The following is a 21178-nucleotide window of genomic DNA, read 5'->3' as shown; positions in this document are numbered from 1 at the left end:
TTACGTTCGTCCGAACAAGCGCGAGAGAAAAAAACGAATGGAAGAAAAGAGGGAATAAAGAAAAAAAATAAAAGAAGAGGACGATTTTACTTTATTTCAGCTCACGTACGAAATCCAATCCCGACATGATTTTCCATTTGAAATTGAGCGTACATCAAAAGTCGAGCGTCTCATCCATATCAATCGAATGATAAAGGGAAAAAAGGGAATGATCCTCACCTTTATACGGTGAGCACAGGCCAATGCACCGAATAAAATTCGATTCATTTTGATTTGTTGGGTCTTCTCTCCCCATTTGTTATTTTATTTTATTCCATTCGCCATTTTTTACGCGTCCGATGTCCAATGTCTCTACGTCGATTGTATCGAAGATCGTTTCACTGATATTCCAATGGCAAATCAAATACTAATGATGATAAATTCACGACAATGAGATCTTGATAATAAGAGAAAAATACAGCAGCGTTTAAAGTGAGTGAAAATGATGTATGTAACAGAATTCAATTTCCTTTCAGCTAATATAAATCCAACTCTGCTTCATTAGACACCGATGTATCGTTATGTTAATATCGCGTGTAATTACGATGATTAATTACGTTTCCTACCCGAGGTCATTAACTTAATGGGAATTGAAGCCAGCAGTGAAGGCACGATATCTTTTATGTAATAAACGTTTGTGTGCTCACAAGTGGAAAAGACGAACCCATTCGTTATTAAAAAAACGCTTCAGTTTGTGGAATTTATTTGAAATGAAAATGCAGAATTATTCGTTTAATTTTCCTAGATTCATTATTGAAATTATCACGATGCAATTGTGATAAACTCTCTAGTAATGCTCTGAATCGGCTCTTAAGTAATGGCCGGTAGTTAAAATAGATCGTTGTTTATTACGGAGATTATCTCGGTCACGCGCGCGTTTATTGGAAAATAAATGATGAGAGATATCTGGTGGCTTTCCTGAGGACTTTCTGATGAATCGAGGCGCCAGTTGTCGACGAAAATCCTTCAGTTGCCCACTGTGAAGTCGATATTACGGTAAAACAGGGAGAAGAGCGAAGTAAATGCTGTTCTAATGTGGGTAATACAACGACTGGGGCAAGCAAACCGATAAACACTGACGAACAGACAGTTTTTTGTAAATAATATCATAAAAATAGAGAACTTGCTTCAGTTGTTTTTAATTGTTAATATTCAGTTTAGGGCCTAAATAGGTAATTTTTTAATCATCAACGTTTGGAATATTGTTGATTAATTAATAATGATTCATCAAAAGTTAATGATTTTAAACGGAAATCGCTCATGACGTCACGAAGAAAGTCATGAATTTCAGATTTCGCAAAAAACTGAATGAAATTTCACATTTCTGAACGACAGGGCGACGAACGTTCTCCGATTTATTCAAATTTCAACCAGAAATTTTTAACAGCGCATAGTTATAATTACAAAACAAATAGCATTACAAAATGAAAAGAATCAAAATGAATCTGCTGAATCATACGTCTAGAAAAAAATTGAAATTTCATGGATAGTCACTCAATAATGTTCAGGAGAGTGACATTGAATGCGATTTACGGGTAAAATCAAGAAGTTTCAAATTTCACTGGAAATTCAATGAAACTCCGCATTTTTAAGCGGCATTAAGACGAGAATTCCTCAACTTATTTGAATGTCTCCTCAAAGCATGGATATTTAGTACCAAATTACGCTGAATTTTCAATAAATTGAAAATTCAAGACTATATTTACCGGAATTTTCCCAATTTCCATTAATTTTCAAAGAATAATTAAACTGAAATGTAAATTTTTAATTGAGTTTTCCATGGAATTTTGAATTTTAAATTCCAAAAACTATACCTAGAATTTTTAATCTTGTTTATATTGCTGCATGAACCGATTGATTTTTACTCATTGTCAGGTGAAATAGTCTAACGCGCGTCAGTTCGTGGGATAACCGAGGTAATCTTCATTGCCGATTTATGAACAAGTCATGAGTCTGAAGATCACTTACCATCAGCGCAAAGGTTCTCAAGACAAGAGTAGATTCTACACATAGGAATCGTTCCTTACTGCAGACACAACAAATAAGTGAATCGACGTGTCAATACCGAATTAGCGATTGAACAAATTCGTGTAAATATTGTAAATAATGAATACCCAAGGTGTTGGCTCTTGACGATTACTCAATTCTCGTAGAATGGAAATTGTTCAGTGATCTCTGCTGATCTAATGTCGAACGAGCTGCACAAAATCGGCCGGTCTTAACCTCCTTTTTTTATTTTTATAGAATTTTTTTCAACATTTATTATTTTTTGATCCTCAAAAGATGTTCTGAAATTCGGTTGAATACTGTCTTCCACTGTAGTGGTCAATTATTCTCACTTTCGTACTCATACCTTTTTATTGAAATTTTATTCATTATGTTGAGGAGGAGAAATGTCAATTTGAAAACTGTCACCCAGCTGGACGCTTTTCCAAAGGTGCCTGAGAGTTATACGAATAAATCAGCTGTTGGTGGAACGTGTGAGTAAAAATTTTTAATTAAATCATTCAGAAATTCAGTGATTTTTTCGATTAAATGCGTAATTTACAATTTGTCGAAGTTATGATTTTCACCTGTACTATATTTATTTATGATATTCTTAAATATATTTTATTTATTTATTTGATCTTTTGATAATTATATTTTAGAGTTTCGTCCTTCTCCATTTATGCCACGTGCTCTATTTCATTGATCATCTAAGAAGAGTAATTTCACAAAGAGATTTTAAAATGTACTTTCGGACTTTTCCTCTTGTACAGAAGAAATTTCCTGCAAAAGTCTGTCGATATCTCTATGAAATTTCCAATTTCCTAGATAATTATCAAACTTCCGAAGAGATGATTAAATTATTATTTCTTGCCGAGAAAAACATTCTTCATTGATGTTTTCTTCTCACAAGATAATTTCAATCTCTTGATCACACCTCTACTGCTATTTACAATTGATAAAAAAAACTCTCCAATCAGTAGAACATTTGCTATCGGAGATAATTAATTTTCAAAGATCCTTAGCGTCGACTCCCCCAAACGATATTCGATTTTTTCATCGTGAATTCTATCTGTTGCCCGGAAATATGGCAAAAGTTCTAAATAATAAAATAAAATTAATGTTTTATTCAAGAATAATAACTTCATTTTCACTAGAACATCCTTTGAAAATAATTACCACACCTAATATTATTATTCCCTGTACAGAAGCCAATCTTCCACTGATAAATTTCCACTAGAATTACTTCACTGATATTAATGATTGCTGAATGAAGGAATACATAAAAATCAAATGAATCATCCTTTGCAGTTTCATTCATAACATTCTGCATAATATGTTACCTGATACTCTCCGAGACTCGTTACTTCCTGGACGCGAGGCTCTGGTTCAAATTTGAGCCAGACACTGAAATCGATGCTAAACTAAAAATAAACGTCGACATAACAGTAGCAATGACCTGCAGTAAAATAGGAGCTGACATCCTAGACTCAACGAACGAGAATCTCCTGGGATTCGAGCCCCTCTCCGAGGAGGACACCTGGTGGGACTTGTCATCCAATCAGAGATCCCACTTCGATGCCCTCAAGCACATGAACTCGTACCTGAGAGAGGAGTACCACGCGATCCACGAACTACTGTGGAAATCCCATCAAGTCGCATTCATGGGCGAAATGCCGAAACGGTAATAACTAATAAATCATTCATCATTTTTATCCCAGTTTATTGTTATTGAGAATGGAATTTACGACAGGAGTACGGAGCCCAGTCATCCACCGGATGCCTGTCGCATTTACGGCAGCATAAATGTCAATAAAGTTGCTGGGAATTTTCATATTACCGCTGGCAAGTCTCTCTCACTGCCGAGGGGTCATGTGCATATTTCTGCATTTATGACTAGTCAAGATTATAACTTCACACATCGGATTAATAAGTTTTCCTTTGGAGACGAGAGTCCTGGGATTGTACAGCCTCTTGATGGAGATGAAAAAATTGCTGATGAAAGTAAGTTATTATTCATTCAAGTCTTGGCTATTGTTGATTTACCACAAAATAATAAGTTTACGAAATAATGCAAGGGATTTTTTTGGAGCTCATGAAATCACTGGATCTAATTCTGATTTCCCTACAAATCGCAATTATCTACATAATTCCGTTCATTTAAATATTTAGAATCGTGGAAAGGAATTTTGAAGTCTACGTTTTGAAAATAATTGGTATAATAATTGAAAGTTTGTCATTTTTAACGTTTACAATCTTTTGTTGTGAATAATTCATAAACAATCAATTGTCCACCTTGAACATCATTTTTTCGAAAGTGTCAGGAGAAATTTTAGCTCCTGGCCTTTACTTTCCCCCAAAATCACTTCCTCCATAAATATTTCCATATTCAATACTGCAAAAAAAACCTAAAACCAATCCATAAATCTAATGAATCCCAAGAATTAATTCTGAGTTTTATCAACATGAAAATGTTTCCCTGCATTCCAGATATGATGTTATATCAATACTTCATAGAAGTCGTTCCCACCGACATCCAGACATTATTAAGAAACACTAAAACCTACCAATACAGTGTGAAAGACTACGCACGACCCATTGACCACCACAAGGGCTCTCACGGAATACCAGGAATTTTCTTCAAATACGACACAAGTGCATTAAAAATTAAAGTCACCCAAGAGCGTGACTCTGTGATTCAATTTCTCGTAAAACTCTGTGCTATTGTTGGAGGAATATTTGTGACCAGCGGATTAATTAACAGTATTGTACAGACGTGTTATTACGTCATCTCTTGTAAATTTTTTGGGAATAATGAGGTCAAGGACGAGAGGAGAATTGTACACAACACGATTATCAGCGATAAACCAATAGCATCGATCAATCTTGTGAATGTTGCAGCTCCCGAGACCATTGATGTTACGTTGAAGCCTCAATAAAATGTTTATATGAATCTAGAATCGTCTTCTATCAGTTTTTTACCCCAAAAGGCAGATTTTCCAAACAAACTATCGTTTTTTTTCCTTTTTTTACTGAATATATTTATTTTACACGTACATAAGTTCCTTAAGGATTTCAAATCAGCCGAAACTGTTTTGTGATTTCATGTTAAACACTATGGAATTTTTTGTCGCCTAATGATTTCAACTAAACACAAAAATATTCTTCTATTCCATTCGGTTCATTTTTGAGATGCACTCCTCATATCAATCTTTGGATATCAATATTCATTTGAATTTACTGAGGAATTATCTGCAAGAAAGATATGCAATGAACACCGTAGAGTGGAATTTCAATATTTCGGAGTTTTCAGCGAATTCAAAGATCTCCCCAACAAACATAAGGGCTGAATAAAGAATGAAATAATCTCTAAATTCATTTTGCTCTCACTTCTGTGATTTTATTGATAAGAATATTCACGTGTTCCACTTTTTACAGATAATATACGTATCGTATGAGGCACCGGTGACAGTTGTACACAAACGACTCCAACGATCAGGCGACAGAACACAATTACAATGTCAAAAGCAGTTTTCCCAATGAAACGATTGGTGTTTCTTCCTTTTCTACTGAATATATTTATTTTACACGTAAATAAGTACCTTAACGATTACAAATCAGCTCAAACTGTTTTGTGATACAAATTATGTTAAACATTGATATTTTTCAATTTTTCCTCATCTTTTATTTTAGGTTCAAACTCTGTGTGGAATTCCCCTTGGGCACAGTGACTGTTTTTGACAGGACAATATGAATCACGAAAAGTGAAGAATGTGGATCTCACCTGGTTAATTTTCGAATTGCGCTTTAGTGCCCACGTTCTTTAATTCGTTTCACCAATGAATTTCAATCGTTGGGTCTTCGACACTGCAGAGAACTCATCCCCAAAGATCATTAAAATTCAGTGATGAATTATCTGCAGGAAAGATGTGCAATGAACGTCCTGTACAGGAACCTACTCTCCTGCTTCTACCTATGCTCTAGAGCCGCTTTAATCTCTAATATTTGCAAAATTAACCGAGAAAATTCTACCCACTCACTCATCCCCAAGCACTCCCAACACACACAAAGCACACAATAATTCATTCATTTTGACACGTCTTAGGTAGGTGCAAAAGCTAAAATAAAAATAAGCAGAATCCTAGTTTCCTCGTCACTCTCCCTCTTTCCAATTAATCTTAAACATTAATTTATTACTCATGAACATCAACTCATTAAAATATGAGAAACCTTCATCATTATTTTCTCGGTTTTTGTCAACATTAAACAGATTTTGTGCCGCTCAGACGGGATCCAGCGGTAAATATGCGTAAATACCCGCACGTGAAGAATGGCACAAAACGATGTTTAGCATCTGAAGACCGATTTGATTAGCTCTCCCTCAGCTCTTCATTCCTCTCCCAAGATTTATCAGTTTTGTATCGTTTTCACCACTTAAGCATACAAAAATAAATTATAATAATAACGATCGTGTATCTCTTGACTTATTCATGTACAACGAATACTATGTTATACAGGTATATAAATATAACTTTTTCTTGAAGTATATGTATCTCCTTACACTATTTCCGTACTTTATAGAGTGAAATTAAAAAAATGCTTTATACTCTCTAGCACATAATGGCACACCTAGGAGAGGGAATAGACGGATTTTTACTTTCATAATAGGCCTCTGCGGTATCGAAGGCACCGAAAAATTTCCTCGAATGTTCTCTATTTCTTGGGTTCATCTATCACATTATCGACAGATTAAAATTCTCAATTGCAAAAATAGTTTTTAGATCGTTACACTGAGAAAAAAATCAATGCTGCCAGTAAAATTTGATTGAAATAATTAAATTTTCTTCCCAGTGCAGAATTTCATTGCAGAACAGTTGAAAATTGGTCTCGAACTTCATAATCTGTTTTAAAATCTTTCGATGTTGATCGAAAACTCTTATGTACATTCGCAATATCAGAAAATTTTCCCACGACATAATTCAGTGAATCAGCGAATGCTGTGATAAATTAAATTGTCGTGAAGTGGAGGCACACCTCTGAATTATCCGGAAGACTGGTGGATGGAAGGCAAAGGAAATTCAACGGTGTATCAAGGCTTATTTCTTCTTCGTACGCAAATAATCGTGTGGGTAAAGGCACTCCCCTAGGCAACACTCGTTCTTAGTCCCACCATGAAAGTTTGCTGGTGTACGCTTTGGCTGCAGCAAATTACCTGTTATTACAAAAAAACCAGAGTGAGAATAAAAAAATATATTTGTAGTTATTTGTAAGTGGCTGATGATGGTTGTTAGACTCATCGTGACGCACTATCCTTACCTATGTAGTGTGGAGTGGTGAGTTAATTAAAGACACGTAAAGACACGAGTTGAAACGACTAGGAGGAGAGCTGTTAGTGCCGCGAGCGGTCGTGTCGTCGAGGAACCTCCTCCTGCTCCTTTCACTGGAATACAAGAATAAAAATTATTCAAATGATTCATTCACGTTTTTTCCACCATTGCGTCATTCAATGCACGACTATCATTCCCATAAACTTGAAAAACTATGGCTCACCATTCTGTGGTACGTCCGCAACGATTTCTGAAAGTGAATTAAACAAATTATTAAGTAGTTGAGGGATTGAGAATCATGACGAATATGAGAAGATAAGAAGTGTAATTTAATGAGAGGAATAAAATCCCTTCTCCAGGTAATTCCACAAATTTATCGTGTTTAAATTCATCAAGGGAGATAAATGTGATGTACCTTTCCTAAATTCATGAATGGATGACTGTGGTGACCATCCAAAGTCGTTCCTGGCGAGGAGTCTCACTTGGTAGACACCTGGCAGGAGATTCTCGAAATGATTTTCAACGAAGAAATTATTTTCCTGTCCGTCTTTCACCTGAGGTTTCACCTCGATCCACTTGTCCTCACCCTTCATTCGGTATTCGAGCTGAAAAATCATAAATTCATTGTTTATTGATGTTTGAAGCCTCTGGCATTTGATGGGAATTTGATGTAAATGAGAAAAAAATAGGTCTGAATTTCTTAACTGCTTCATAAACCATTGATGTAATAATTTTTTTACATTTTCCAAGTGTAGCAATTTCAAGAAAAATATTTCAAAAGCCAAAATACGATTTTTTTTAAAATCCTCATTCAATATTATATTTATGCATATGTGCCGTATTGAGAACACTTTTGAAGATTCCATTAATGAAAAAAATCGAAACTTAATTCATTTCCATTTTTTACATTAAAACTGGAAGAGTAAAACTGATCAGCACCAAAATGTAAAGAAAATTCGAAATTTTCTAAAACCTTTCACCACGATGACTTCTTCTCGACAACTGATTATCATTCACAACGTAAGAATGTATTTAGCCAGTAAGATATCGTTGTTTGCTTTCATTCACCTTGTACTCAGTGATTGGCGAGAAACTTTGCACGCGCCACCTGACCATGTGGGCCTTTTGGTTGTTAAGATCTTCACCATGGTTCAATATAGGCTTGGCTGGGGCACCAGTGAGGATGACTTCCTTGGAGGCGTCACCCAGTTCGTTGGTAGCTCGACACGTGTAAGTTCCAAGGTCCTCCTTGTGGGTGTGTTCAATGATGAGTTTATGCAGGGTCTTGCCAGTGGATGTTTTTTCGTGCTTGTGGGTTGTTCCGACCTTGGAAACAATATTTCCGTTCTTGTACCACTTGAGATGGCCATGGGGATGAGCATCAACTTCACAACTTATTTCGGACATCATGCCCAGACCCGTGTGGAAGGTGTCGTGCTCGAGTTCGATGAATGGCGAATCTGTCGGGGAATATTGAGTAATTAAAAATACGATGAGGAAGTATGAAATGTCAGATTTTAGATAAGGCCAATGTCTTGGAATATAGTGATTCAAAACAATGCAGGGGATTTTTTTTGTATTTGCACAGAGAAAAAAATTTCAATTTCATTCATAACTTCTTAATTATTGAAAATATATGAGGAGAAAGTTTGACTCGGTTAATTTTGAAGTAAATGGTTAATTAAACCTGAACTTTATTCTTTTCGCATGTTCTCGAGTAGAAGACTATTTGAAATTCCATAGAGAGTTGACTAGTAATTTTCAGAAGAGTGACATTGAATTCAATTCAGAGTGGAAAAAATCATGTAATTTCAGATTTCACTGATAATTCACGAATATCTTTACCAGAATTTTCCCAATTTTTAGTAATTTAATTTGGAATAATTTAACTGAAATGTACAATTTCCATAAATTTTTTCATAAATTTTGAATTTTCAATGCCGAAATTTCTCGAAATTTCATTGAAAAAACAAACAAAATGCTAAAAATGTCGAAGGTGCCAACAATTTCAGCCAAGAATTTTTAACATTATTCTCAATGCAAGAATAAAAATATCCTTAATCAAACAACAATGTTCAGAGTACAGTTTCAGATATGTTTTTTCCGAAATTGATCATACAGTCTCAAAATGAGCCACTCCATCTTGAAAACTACAAACATTCTCTCTGCATAAAAAAATGCATTCCACCACATCATTATAAAATCATCCTCCCGACGAGTCTGACCCCTCCAATCCCCCCTCGAATCTCAGCTTCACAATTGAACTCACAATTCACAACGACTTCAATAGCCTCGTGCTGTGGACTAGCCGATCGATCCTCCGCAAGACATTGATACACTCCGGCGTGATGCCTCGTTGCATGCTCAATGAATACATAATTGTTCTCCCTCCGTGTGCCCTGAACCTCATCAATTGTCTTTCCCTGCAAATAGACGATATTAGCTCCAGCCCATCGACTCTTGGATTGAACCTATCCTCTAATGTCACGAACAATGGATTACCTTGAGTGACCACTTGATTTCGGGCTTTGTTTTACTTTGACTCTCGCAGCCAAACTTGACAGTCATGCTCTCATTGACCATGATTTTCTTCCCTGGCCACACTTTCAGGGGCTGTTGATCGGGTGGGGCGGTGGGGTTGGTCAGATCGGTCGGCCCGTGCTCCACTACCAGGCTATGTTTGAGTATCACAGGAGGTTCAACAAGAACGCTGCACGTCCACTGATTCGATGTATCTAATTCTGTCACAGGGTCGATGACTAGTGAGTTGGATCGTGTGAGTTTGATTCTTTCTGGTTCATCTGTCGTCACTGTTCCACCGAAGAACAGGGGTTCAGAGCCCTTTGTCCATTGTATCACGTCGTTTTCTAATGGATCGAAAAAATTCAGATTAATTAATCAAAAGAAAGTCCAACGAATTTGTCATCATACGGAGAAAAAAGTAGGGGAAAAATTACTGAAGAATCCAAGTAATCGTAGAAATACAATTGTAGATCTTTTTTCAATTTCTACGAAGGGAAAACGTGAAGAAAATGGTGAATTTCCTTCGTTCACTCCAAAAAAATCAATGAATGTCACGTAATTTCTCCTCAAGTGCTCTAATTCATCCAGAAGTTCATGAAAAATTGCGGAAATAAGTACTCATTTCTAGAAATTGTTACGCAACATTTCAAAAATTTTGTGCAAAATTTCCCTGTGAGTTACAATACGTTTAGAAAACATTACTAAAGCCCTCAAGTAATCGTGGAAATAGCGTTCCAGATATTTTCTTATTCTTTATGAATGAAAAATGCCAACGAAATGGTGAATTTCCACCGTTTCATCCAAAAAATTGCCCGAATGTCACATAATTTGTCCTGAAGCGCTCTAATTCATCCAGAAGTTTATCAAAAATTGCGCCAGAGAACTGAAATTATTCCTTCATTTCTAAGATTTTTTTACAATTCAGCGCTTAATTTCAATCCATTCTTAATTGTCACAGAAAATAAAAATTGAGAATAAAGATCTAATTATCATTGTTGAGGAATGTGGGAATATTTTTAAAGCTCATGGGAAGAATTTTACTGCGTAAAGAGCAGTGATTTTTGCTGAGAAATAATGTTTTCACTTGACGAAACATCAAATTTCCATTACGCAAAGTATTTTTAACTTACATTCCGCTTCACGATTATATTTCACGAAATAAAATCTGCCATGATTTCCTAAATCATTTTTTCTCAACATTCCGCTCCGCGAAATTGCCTTCCCCACTTATCCCATCCGATATTGATACGTAACATCTATTAATCCCCGTCAGCCACAATCGATTAATCATCTAATGACGCAATCCCCCATCCCTCCATTATCAACCAGAAATCCCCAAGTCACTGACCCAAACCTTGGGAGATATCAATCAATACAGTACAATGAGAGCCCCCTGTCAACGGGTGACTCAGCACGAACCAGAACAACCCTATTCCATACAGTTCCACCCGCCAATAGGAAAACGAGTGAAATAAAATACCTCCATTACTGATGACACATGGAAATTCGACCTTGTCTCCTGGCCGGGCTTTCAGATTCAGGGCTTGCGATTGAATGACTGGAATCGGTGAGGATGTCCCTCTTCCGGTGTCCTGCTCTTCGGGATCTTCAGGATCATCGTACTCCTTCAATTCATCGCCGGGGTAATCGTCATACGTTCGGTCCGCATTCTGCGGCCGGCCGAGGACTAGAACATAAAAAAAAACATCATAAAAAATTGTTGTTCTCCACGCCTCAATAATTATTTTAAATTGATTGTAAGAACCAAATGATATGAATGAAATAAAATTACGCACTCTAATCACGATTTATCGATGAGGAATTCATTTCACGATCTCATAAGATTTCAACTTCCTGATTCATCGGGAAGTTATTCAATACTGACAGCAATGACTTCATCGCATGTGAGAATCGTTTAAGGTAACTGTATAGTTTCGGAAATTTAAAAATGCAAAATGGAAGGCATTGCTAAATGAATTAAATTGTTGAACGAAAAATATTGGAGAGAAAAAATATAAAAATTGTGGGAAATCAGGAAAAGCCGGAGTGGAGGAAGTAATAATACAAAGTGGCAACATTTTGAGGGGGAAGCAAACTCAGGAAATTTCCACTGCAAATTCCCTGTGTTTTCCCCACGCGTGCGCATCAAACTGTCGCCCAAAGGCCCACCCTCAATACAACCCACTTGGGTCTGCCGTCGCTTTATTACCCCTTAATCCCAAAATCCCGAATATTTCGGTACATTGGGTCTTTCGCCCGTACCTACAATTTTTTCAAATTTTCGCAGTATAATTGGCCTGGCAAATTTGAGAATGAAAAATGTTACCAACTACACCACACGGAGAGAAATATTCAATAAAAATTACGTTTTCCCGGAATTTTTACGTTTACGTTTTCTCCGGAATCTTTTCAGTAATTCCGGAGCGAAATGTGGTTGCAGGAAATTTTACGGAAAAGTCACGGAATTTTTCCAAAGCGCGTTCCGTAATTTTTATCTGAATCTCCTGTGAAAAATAAGATACCGTCACTGCAATTTCCTGAGTCGATTCCGTAAGCGGTGAGCGAATTGTGAGTTCCGTAGTTTTTACTGAGCACCTCTCTCCGTGACTAACAAATGTTCTTCACCACCAAAACATCAGCAAAGATTTTTACTCGTCAAAGCAAAAGTTCAGTTGGAATAAAACCTAACTTGTACCAGCAAAAATTCAATTTGTGGGAACAACAGTTTTTGCGTTCAAAAGTCATCTTTCGCTGACTATAATGAACAATAATTCTGAGCCGAAAAAAAACCGCTGTTACGAACGGAGCTACTTCACGGAAGTATAAAGCATCAGCTCGCAATATCCCCTTATCACAAAGGTTGAAATCAGGGTTTAAAGCTTGGGCGAGGCACCTCAGTCTCCATAAAAACATTTTAAAAGTCCGCGTGACGTCTGCCCGTTAACCTGGTCAGCATCATCGTATTATAGGGCATGATATAGTAGAGAGGAACAATAAGAAGCTACTGACGTTATAACACACCCGATGCCACGCCTTCGTTAATATAAATGGGTCATGCTAAGACAAACACTTGTCATTTCATACAAGCCCCGGCCTCCGATTTCATCCTACCCCATCAATTCAATCAGCCTCATTTGCACCAATTTGTCCCTCTTCCTCGTCGCTAGACTCGAGAGAACGCGGGAAAAAAAATTGGGGTAAATGAATTCTCGAGAATAATAGAATGAAATAAGGGGTGAAGATGGATATGTCGGATGCGGGAGATGTTTTTCATCCAAGGGTTGGATACTTGCCCCCCCCCCCCAAGGTGGGGGGAGGGAGCAATGCGATTATGTGCATTGGGGGGAATCTGGGTTAATGCATGATCACCATGGCGTGCTGATATACTGGGAGTTTACCCCTGTATTATCATGGCTGTTGGAATTTTTCACTCCATTCCCCCCCATAGCAACCGACTGTCTGTGTGGTATCCAACTCCAGGCGCCATGCGGCTGTCTCTGCACCCTCCTACGCAGCCAAAGTACAGGCATTTTCTATCCTCAACAGCGGGTTTTCAGTGTTCATGCGTAAACATCGATGGTTGGAGGCTCGAACTGATAATGGGGTCAGTATTTTCGGGCTTTTCACGGGGAGAGAATCTGCGACGAATTCAAACCCCGGAATTTCAGCAACCGAATTGTGCTTTGGCTCTTCAGTTGTTGTTAAATGTGCAAAATGATTCTAAGGGATGTGGGAGTTTTCATTTTGCGAATAATTTCAGATTTATCAGGCCCATAAGTCGATACAATCATGTTCATGCAATATTGAATTGCAATAATTTGAAGAAAAATATTAAAAATATTGCAATTTCTACTAGGCTAATTGCAGTTTTTGCTAAACTTTTGAAAATTTTTTAAATTTTGAGTAACAACTGCATTTGGATTCTCAATATTGTGAAATTCAATTCAATTGAAGATCAAATTGCTCATGGAATTTCCTTTTCATCTTGGAAATTCAACAAAAGTGAGTTTTTTTATATTAATCAACTGCTTGAATTTTCAACCCATTGTGAAAGTAATAAAAATTGTTGCCTGCATTAAACAAAAATGATTGTATTTCAAACATTCACTCTTTAAACGTCCGTTCACAAAAATCGGAATTCAATCATTTTTATGCCATCAAATTCTCGATTTTTCACTTGAAATTTTAAATCATTTCCTAAAAGGAAAACTCTCGCAATGCGCTACCCTCTCAATAATATTCAGGGGTCATTACTAGCAGATTATTCTCTCCTTGCACTCCTGCAGCGTCAGTTATCCACGAATATATTAATTATTCTCGTGCTAATGAACGAGTAACGAGCATATCGACGACATTGATAGCTATTAAATGTGTGAGTTTATTCGAATTTTATTCCAAAGTCTCTCTACATAATAACTTTATCACCGCAAGCACTCGGTGATACAAAAAATTGTCACTTTTCCTCACAATCCCAGCAATTTGCCGGAGTTCCAGCTGTTACCGAGTGCGTGAGGAACATCAATTCACAAATTCACGATAATCTTCTTGACGACGAACATGATGGAGGATTAAATGAATCATCCGCTGCAATCTGATGCTGATATACCGAGAGGCCGATTGAATGTGAAAGAAGGGAAAATGTATAAATATGTATGAAGGTGTGGCAATCGATTCGCGGGATTCTCCCATCATGTTCGCCTGAAGTTGGTCACCGTATCGTGAATTTAGGACGATTCATCTATTGTAGAGAACAAGGCTATTGGAGCGATAAAAATTGCCAACTGGATGGAGTAAATGGACAGAATGTTTCCTATGTTTATGACAGGAATCCATAAATCTTGGAGGGGCCTATTACCCGGAGTGCAGTGTACGAGTAAAATTGACGGTAGGATCGTCACTCGTGGTTATCCTCTCACTTCCGTGGCACACCCTTTACTACTGAATAACTATGCACTACTATTAACTGTCCAAAGGGACGCTCAATCCACCCGAAGAGAAAAATTTGTTGAAGTTGACCCCTGAATTTTAATGACAGAAAATGCAGTGTGTCTAGTCAATATCCCGATAGTTAAAATGATTATTGTATTTTTAATATGACAACTAATTAATTGAAAGCAATTCATCTCTTATATGTCATGACTAGGACAAAAATGAATGAAGGAAAAAGGAAATTAATTGGACATATGACTAGTCAATATTTTGTGAAAATAAGAAAATTGAAGAAATTCGAGACATAATTTATTAAAGAAGGGAATTTAAGCTCGTTCATTTATTTAACGACTGCAATTTTGTCAATTCTTAATGAACGAACATGAATAAAATTCACTAAATCAAATATTCACTACATAAAACTTCAAATGAAGCCACAATTATTCTGCAATAAATTATTTTCTTCTTGATAATTAATTTGTTAATAAAATTGTTGAATAACTGAAGCAAAAATTCCACCAAAGTATTTCCTACTAGAGTTCTAGCAAAAAATATGGAATAATTTCTAACAGGATTTTCACTCCGTGCAATATCCGTTGCTCTCAGATTTTTTACTACTCCATTACATTCGATCTAACGAGTCGAATTACAGTTATAAATTCTCCTTAACGCTGCGCACAGTAAACTAGGATCAGGGGGATGATAATCCCCATGTTCGCTGCATCGATTTCATCAGGGAAAATTGTCACACTAGTACGCGGAAGGACAGTTAAGTTTCTCACTGGCTTACGTGTCGCTCTCGTGTCGCAATTTGTTGCTGAGAAAAGGTCGATGGTGTCATCGGTGTTAGTCTGCCAATTTATCTTGAAAAATGTCAGTTCATTGGAAGGAAAATATTGTTTCAGATGTCACAGGCGCTATAAAATCGTTAATGCCAGGGGATTTATCGCTGGGAATATTCTTAGAGATGTTTGGGAGCTGTGATCCAAGTCAATTTGACATTGCACGCTTTGGCAATTGACACGTGCAGCATTCATTCCCATATATTTTGAAAAATTACAGATCATGCGGAGGAAAATATTATTTCAGGTGCGACAGGCGTTGTAAAATTGTTAATACCAGTGGATTTATCTTCGAAACTATTTTGAAGCAATGATGCAATAATTCCTGTCGCGACAATTGATCATTGATAAATTACGACAATTTTTTATCCCGAAAAAACACCGAGAGCGCATCGCTAATGCGAATTCACTGTAAAACAATCTCAAGATGTTTGAGAATGTTCGAAATAACGGGGTCGACTAACTCTCCTAACCGTTAATTCTATTTTGAAATTAGGTGCACGGATTTTGGTGGCAGTTTGGTAAGCAATGATGTCACTCTACGATGACGGCATTGCTAAAAGAAAACGCTGATTGCAAATAAGGTTTCGTGTTTCCAAAAATGAATGTGTGGATAATCACGTCATCCCTATTAGACTGATTCGGTATGATGATCACGTACATGAATAACATGAGTAGTGTCAAGATTTTGGCAGCGGCACGTGTACAAATATTTCTTTTCCTCGGTTTTTTTTATTCATCAGTGAGTTAAATGGCTGAATGAATCAATCTCTCGCTACCGAAAAAGGCCCACCTTTTATGGACATTGGGGCCTGGCCTGGAGACAAGTCAATTATAATGGTAGAGGCACGACGCGAAGGATCGATGATAAAAAAGAGGAGCAAATAAGAAGGAACGATCGTCAATCTTCCGCGAGTAACCCCCGCAGTCTCACAATAGGGGTTTATTTCTAAAACGTATGACGAATACAAAAGTTTAATGACGTCAGGCATTCTCTCACGAGTTTAATAGTTATTATTGCCCAGCGGCTCGTCAATGCTTACAAATGTGCATTCAACAAAATGTTTCTCGTCTATTACGTTATGTGTTTGCGTATGCGTGGGCGGCTGTATGCCTCGGCAATTGGTGTGCGTACGAATGGTAATTTTCGGTCAAATGAGAATATAACGAGGCGTAAGTGGCGGGTGAATTGAAACGGGGAGGGGCGATGATGAATCCTCGAACGAAATCGATGAAATTTGATTATTTGAGTAATACCGTTGGAAAAAAATTTTCATTTCACGGAGAATATGTAGTATGCATGTGTGTATGGGTTGTCAAATGATACGTGGTATCGAGGTATACAGGGGGATCAAGATAATAATAGGGGAATATGAAGGATGAATAAATTATGAAGTTAAGGGGAGAACTCATTTTTCGAGTTTTTGACGTGCGGTATTTCCAGTAGAATTTTCGCAAATTTCGTCATCGAAACTCACAATTTCATGATAAAATCGGTGTAAACGGTAAATTTCAGTTACATTATTTCGTAAAAGTGAAGAATGTTGAAGGAATTTCATGGATTAGGAATTTTCAAAAATTTAGTTGACTAGGAATTTTCAAAAATTATGAAATTTCAGATTTCACTGAAAATTCAATGAAACGCCAAATTTTTGAGCGGCAGAAAGAGGAGAATTTCCCAACTGAGTTGGATTTCCAATCAAACCATGAATATTCAGTACCAAATTTCGCTTAATTTTCAATTAATTGAAAATTTTCGACAATATTCACCTATATTTCTCAATCAGTGGCAAGGGGGTAAAATGGACACATGACTTCTTTTAAAATCTTAATAACTCGTTGAATTTTTGCTGAAATTGAATATTTTTCAACCCAATTAACCCATTTGTATCAGAGTTATGAACATTGAAAGAAAGTAAAGTGTCTATTTGGCCCTGAAATTCACAGTTTCCATTGACTTTCCCATAAAGTTTTGAATTTTCAATTACACTGGTAGACTGATTCATTTACTCCAAACAAGATTCGTCAACTATTAACGAATGGTTAAATTGAAAAGTGAAAATTGAGTGAAACAATGCTCCTCAAATGTGCATTTGTTAACTATTAAATGAACATTTGGTGAGACCGAATAGACCCTCGTCTCCAACTAAATCCATTCGTTAACAATAACTAATCCTCTCTATCAGTGTACGAAATTCCTTGAAATTCCAGTGAAACTGCGATAAAAATAAAAACCAAAATCGCGGAAATTTCAGCAGAAAATTATTAATAGAGCATCTATCCACCATATTAACAATCAAATTGCGGGCATACGTGGATGTTGATCTCGGAGGAGGAGGAGGGAGGGAGGGTTAATAACCCATCAATTGGCCGAATATCTGACACAAGGAATTTCCTCATCCTCCAGATTTTCCAACGGTACAGGAATAAACCCCCCAGAAAATGGCGAAAGCCATGACTACTTGGACCGCCGCCAAATATCAAGAAACATCACGGACATGGTAACACAGGTGCTGTTTTCCATTTAAAATCTTCACCGAGATACAGTAACTAACATCCGTTGGGTTACTCAGAAAGCCAAATTGAATTTATCTCTGAAAATAGTTTTATTATCTTCATTTTATTCCTTAATGCGGAATTAGAAGCGGCTTTGTTGGTCAAGTCATCTAGACGTGAAACACCATCGAACGTCTAACTGGGTGTCAGAGCCAAAGGGAACAATGAACTCGAAGCGTTTTGTAACACACACCCAAGGATCCGTTCATACTGCAAACTCGTCACGCGTTCGTTTAACCCTGCACACGTTTCTTGCCACTAATACTTTCCCTTGTTTGGACACATACGGGTTCATGGAAGGGAAAGGGGAGAGCTTATGCGTTTTTTGGAGGGAGAGGGGGACTCCCTGTTGTTATGATACGAATCTCTTCATGTGCGAGGATTCCAGAGGGTTTCGCTAATTCGGGGGAATTAAATTCATTGCTGCATCCAGAGAAATGAAGCATTTGAATCGAGTGAAACTCTTCATTTTTAATTTTTCTGTTTACTTCAACAATTTCTGGTGGAAATTAATAAACTCGTATATCTATTGCAATGACGATGTTTTAATTACTTAAATAATTATAAATTAATCAACTCCAAATTAATTTAATTTAATTTACATAAAACGTTTCACTGGATACGTTTTTTAGGTTCATTAATTCTCTGCATGAATCACTTAAATACCTTAATGCTACAAAAAACAAGAAATGAATTAAGATGTTGTGAAGAATGCGCTCCATATTGGTGATTTAATTGTAAATGTTGAAATACGGAAAATCGTAAAAAAATTTATCACCTTGTTTATCACGTTCTCGAAGTACTTTGTCATAAAGTTCCTCTAAAGGCTCGTCCCTGAAATTCCTGACTCGCTGTTACCCACCAATCATTGATATTCCCATCCTCTTCCATTGATCGAATCATGAGAAATACAAGAATTAAGTTGGTGTAAGCATTGTATACCGTCACGCCTGGATTACCATCAAGTGGTGAGTCACAATGCCATATGACAACGAATTCTCCTTGAGGAGGAGTGCTGTGCAGCCAATGAGGAGAGAAAAGAAAGCCAGAGGGATATCAGGGTGGTCGTGAATAGAATTAATTGATGATGTTATAAAGAAAAATTACATGACATTTTCCGAGACCTGTTGGACTACAGTTCTAACCGCCCTGTGGATATTATAAATAATAACTTTGAACCCAGCTGGACTCGGGAAAATAGACACGAGCGCAACCGGTCCATTAGCTTTCGTACGATTGTGATCAAAAGGGAAAAATTATCACCTTGGTTTCATTGATCATAGGATTTTTTATTTTAGACGCTTTTGAGAGAAGCCCGTTAAAAATTATCTGGCCTATAATGAATAATTGTTGAAGTTTCAGGAATGTTTACGATTCCACTAGACAATTCAATATGTCTAGTAAAAATTTGAGTATTTTTACAAAAAAAATTATGACAATATCGTAGTATTCACTAACCCGAGTGGGAATTCCACTCAGTTAGCTTGGATCTACATTAGTTTTAGGTTCAATACTGGTCAGAATTTATTGATTAGACTTTCGGATCAGGATCTGATGAGATTCTGAATGGAGTATATGTATCCATTGTGGCGGAGTGAATGTGATCCTATTCTGATCAGTCAAATCTCGACTAGATCCGTATCGGATCCGGTACTGCTCAGGAAGATCGAATCCTAGAATTTTGACCAGGCATGGCCCCAAACAAGCGTTACATTTCTGATCCAAAATTGATCAAAATCAGTTTTTACTGGTCAGTCTCTTATTCTATCCCAATTTGAAATTCCACTCGGGAAGATTACAGTATTTTCTAGACTGTTGGAAATTTTTTGGATTTCTAGCAATTGTTGCATTTGAATTGTCAATGTCACTCAGCTTGAAAATTCAAGAAAATTGAGTTTTCAGTTTCACACCTACAATTCTCAAACTCATTGTGAAAATTGAACATCACATTCAATTGAATTTTTAGCGTCATGTGAACCCCGAAATTGCAATTTCATTAAATACTCCAGAATTAAACTGATTTTTCAGTAACAAAATAGATGGAAATTGCATGTGAATAGTTGTAAAAATTCCAATTTTTTTACGTGAAATTGTAGCACTAATTTTTTAGCAGTTCTGTTAAAAACTCAAGGATAATCTCTGCGTATTTTTTCCCATGCACCCATCACCTTGGGAAATCCGATGCCGAAATTTCGTACTTGAGGAGAAACCGAAACCCTAGAACATTACGGGGCACTGGCCATTCTCAAAAAACACGGAAGCCCCAGCGAAGTCTAACATAAGGGAGTGCATTACAGAGTATGCTACCCACCAAATGCAATCTCAGTACCTGCAAAACGTCGATTCCCCCTGAATTAGAGAGACTCGCTTCTCCTACAGGTCTCACTGAGTCCGCGAAATGCCGCCATTGAACGGATAAAAATTTGTATATCGATTAATTGTTGTGCAAACGATTGATGTTTTATTCAAGCCAATCACCCGTTCGATGATCAATTAGGATCAAAATTGCGCATGATTGATGATTGCACTGTATCACTTGATACCGTCAATATAAATTGCTGGCTTCATTCCAGTGTCTCTCGTTGAAGAAGCGAATGATGTCAGTACTCCAGTGCATTTAAGGTCGGCTAACTCTATTCACAATGATTCTTAATTGCATCACACGTGTTTCATTATCATGATAATTATGCAAGCGAGAAACCATGCCTCCGTGTAATGCTCATTTCCTCGTTTCGTCCATTGCCAAAGGCACTTCGCAATTAATAAATTATTTTTATTCAAAATTATCACCAATTTTCCAGTCATTTGCGTTGAGCTTCGCGCCTTCGGCATGATTAATCAGTTACGGGCATGGGAATGCGATAATCGGGTGGAAAAAAATAACAACAAAGCGGCTTCCGTTTGTGATCCACAATCCAGTTGTAAATAGTGGGAGAGCTGTTGACCCAAAAAAACATTCATATCTTGTCTGACATC

At 37.0% G+C, this 21178-nt stretch overlaps 2 protein-coding genes across 2 annotated transcripts in view; one reads left to right on the top strand and one right to left on the bottom strand.

The window, feature by feature from the left end:
* Nucleotides 1–2062: 2062 nt before the first annotated feature.
* On the top strand, nt 2063–4985 carry LOC107036674 (endoplasmic reticulum-Golgi intermediate compartment protein 2). Its single transcript, XM_015254792.2, has 4 exons — nt 2063–2519; nt 3337–3709; nt 3779–4029; nt 4516–4985. Exons 1-4 carry the CDS (start codon nt 2417–2419, stop codon nt 4962–4964), a joined length of 1176 nt encoding a protein of 391 aa, XP_015110278.1. The 5' UTR covers nt 2063–2416; the 3' UTR covers nt 4965–4985.
* A 414-nt stretch (nt 4986–5399) lies between these two features.
* LOC107036667 (neurotrimin) overlaps nt 5400–21178 on the bottom strand; it is a 69021-nt gene continuing 53242 nt past the window's right edge. Inside the window, exons 2-9 of the mRNA XM_015254780.1 lie at nt 11356–11562; nt 9855–10219; nt 9622–9775; nt 8421–8812; nt 7768–7957; nt 7576–7602; nt 7342–7465; nt 5400–7237 (exon numbers count right to left, since the gene is read on the bottom strand). Coding sequence (XP_015110266.1) covers nt 7368–7465; nt 7576–7602; nt 7768–7957; nt 8421–8812; nt 9622–9775; nt 9855–10219; nt 11356–11562 — 1433 coding nt within the window. The 3' untranslated portion in view covers nt 5400–7237; nt 7342–7367. The remainder of the gene's footprint in view (nt 7238–7341; nt 7466–7575; nt 7603–7767; nt 7958–8420; nt 8813–9621; nt 9776–9854; nt 10220–11355; nt 11563–21178) is intronic.

This window comes from Diachasma alloeum, unplaced genomic scaffold (assembly GCF_001412515.2).
Source record: "Diachasma alloeum isolate Michigan unplaced genomic scaffold, Dall2.0 Dall_scaffold_00176, whole genome shotgun sequence".
NCBI lineage: Eukaryota > Metazoa > Arthropoda > Insecta > Hymenoptera > Braconidae > Diachasma > Diachasma alloeum.
This window is presented reverse-complemented; position numbering and strand designations above follow the sequence as displayed.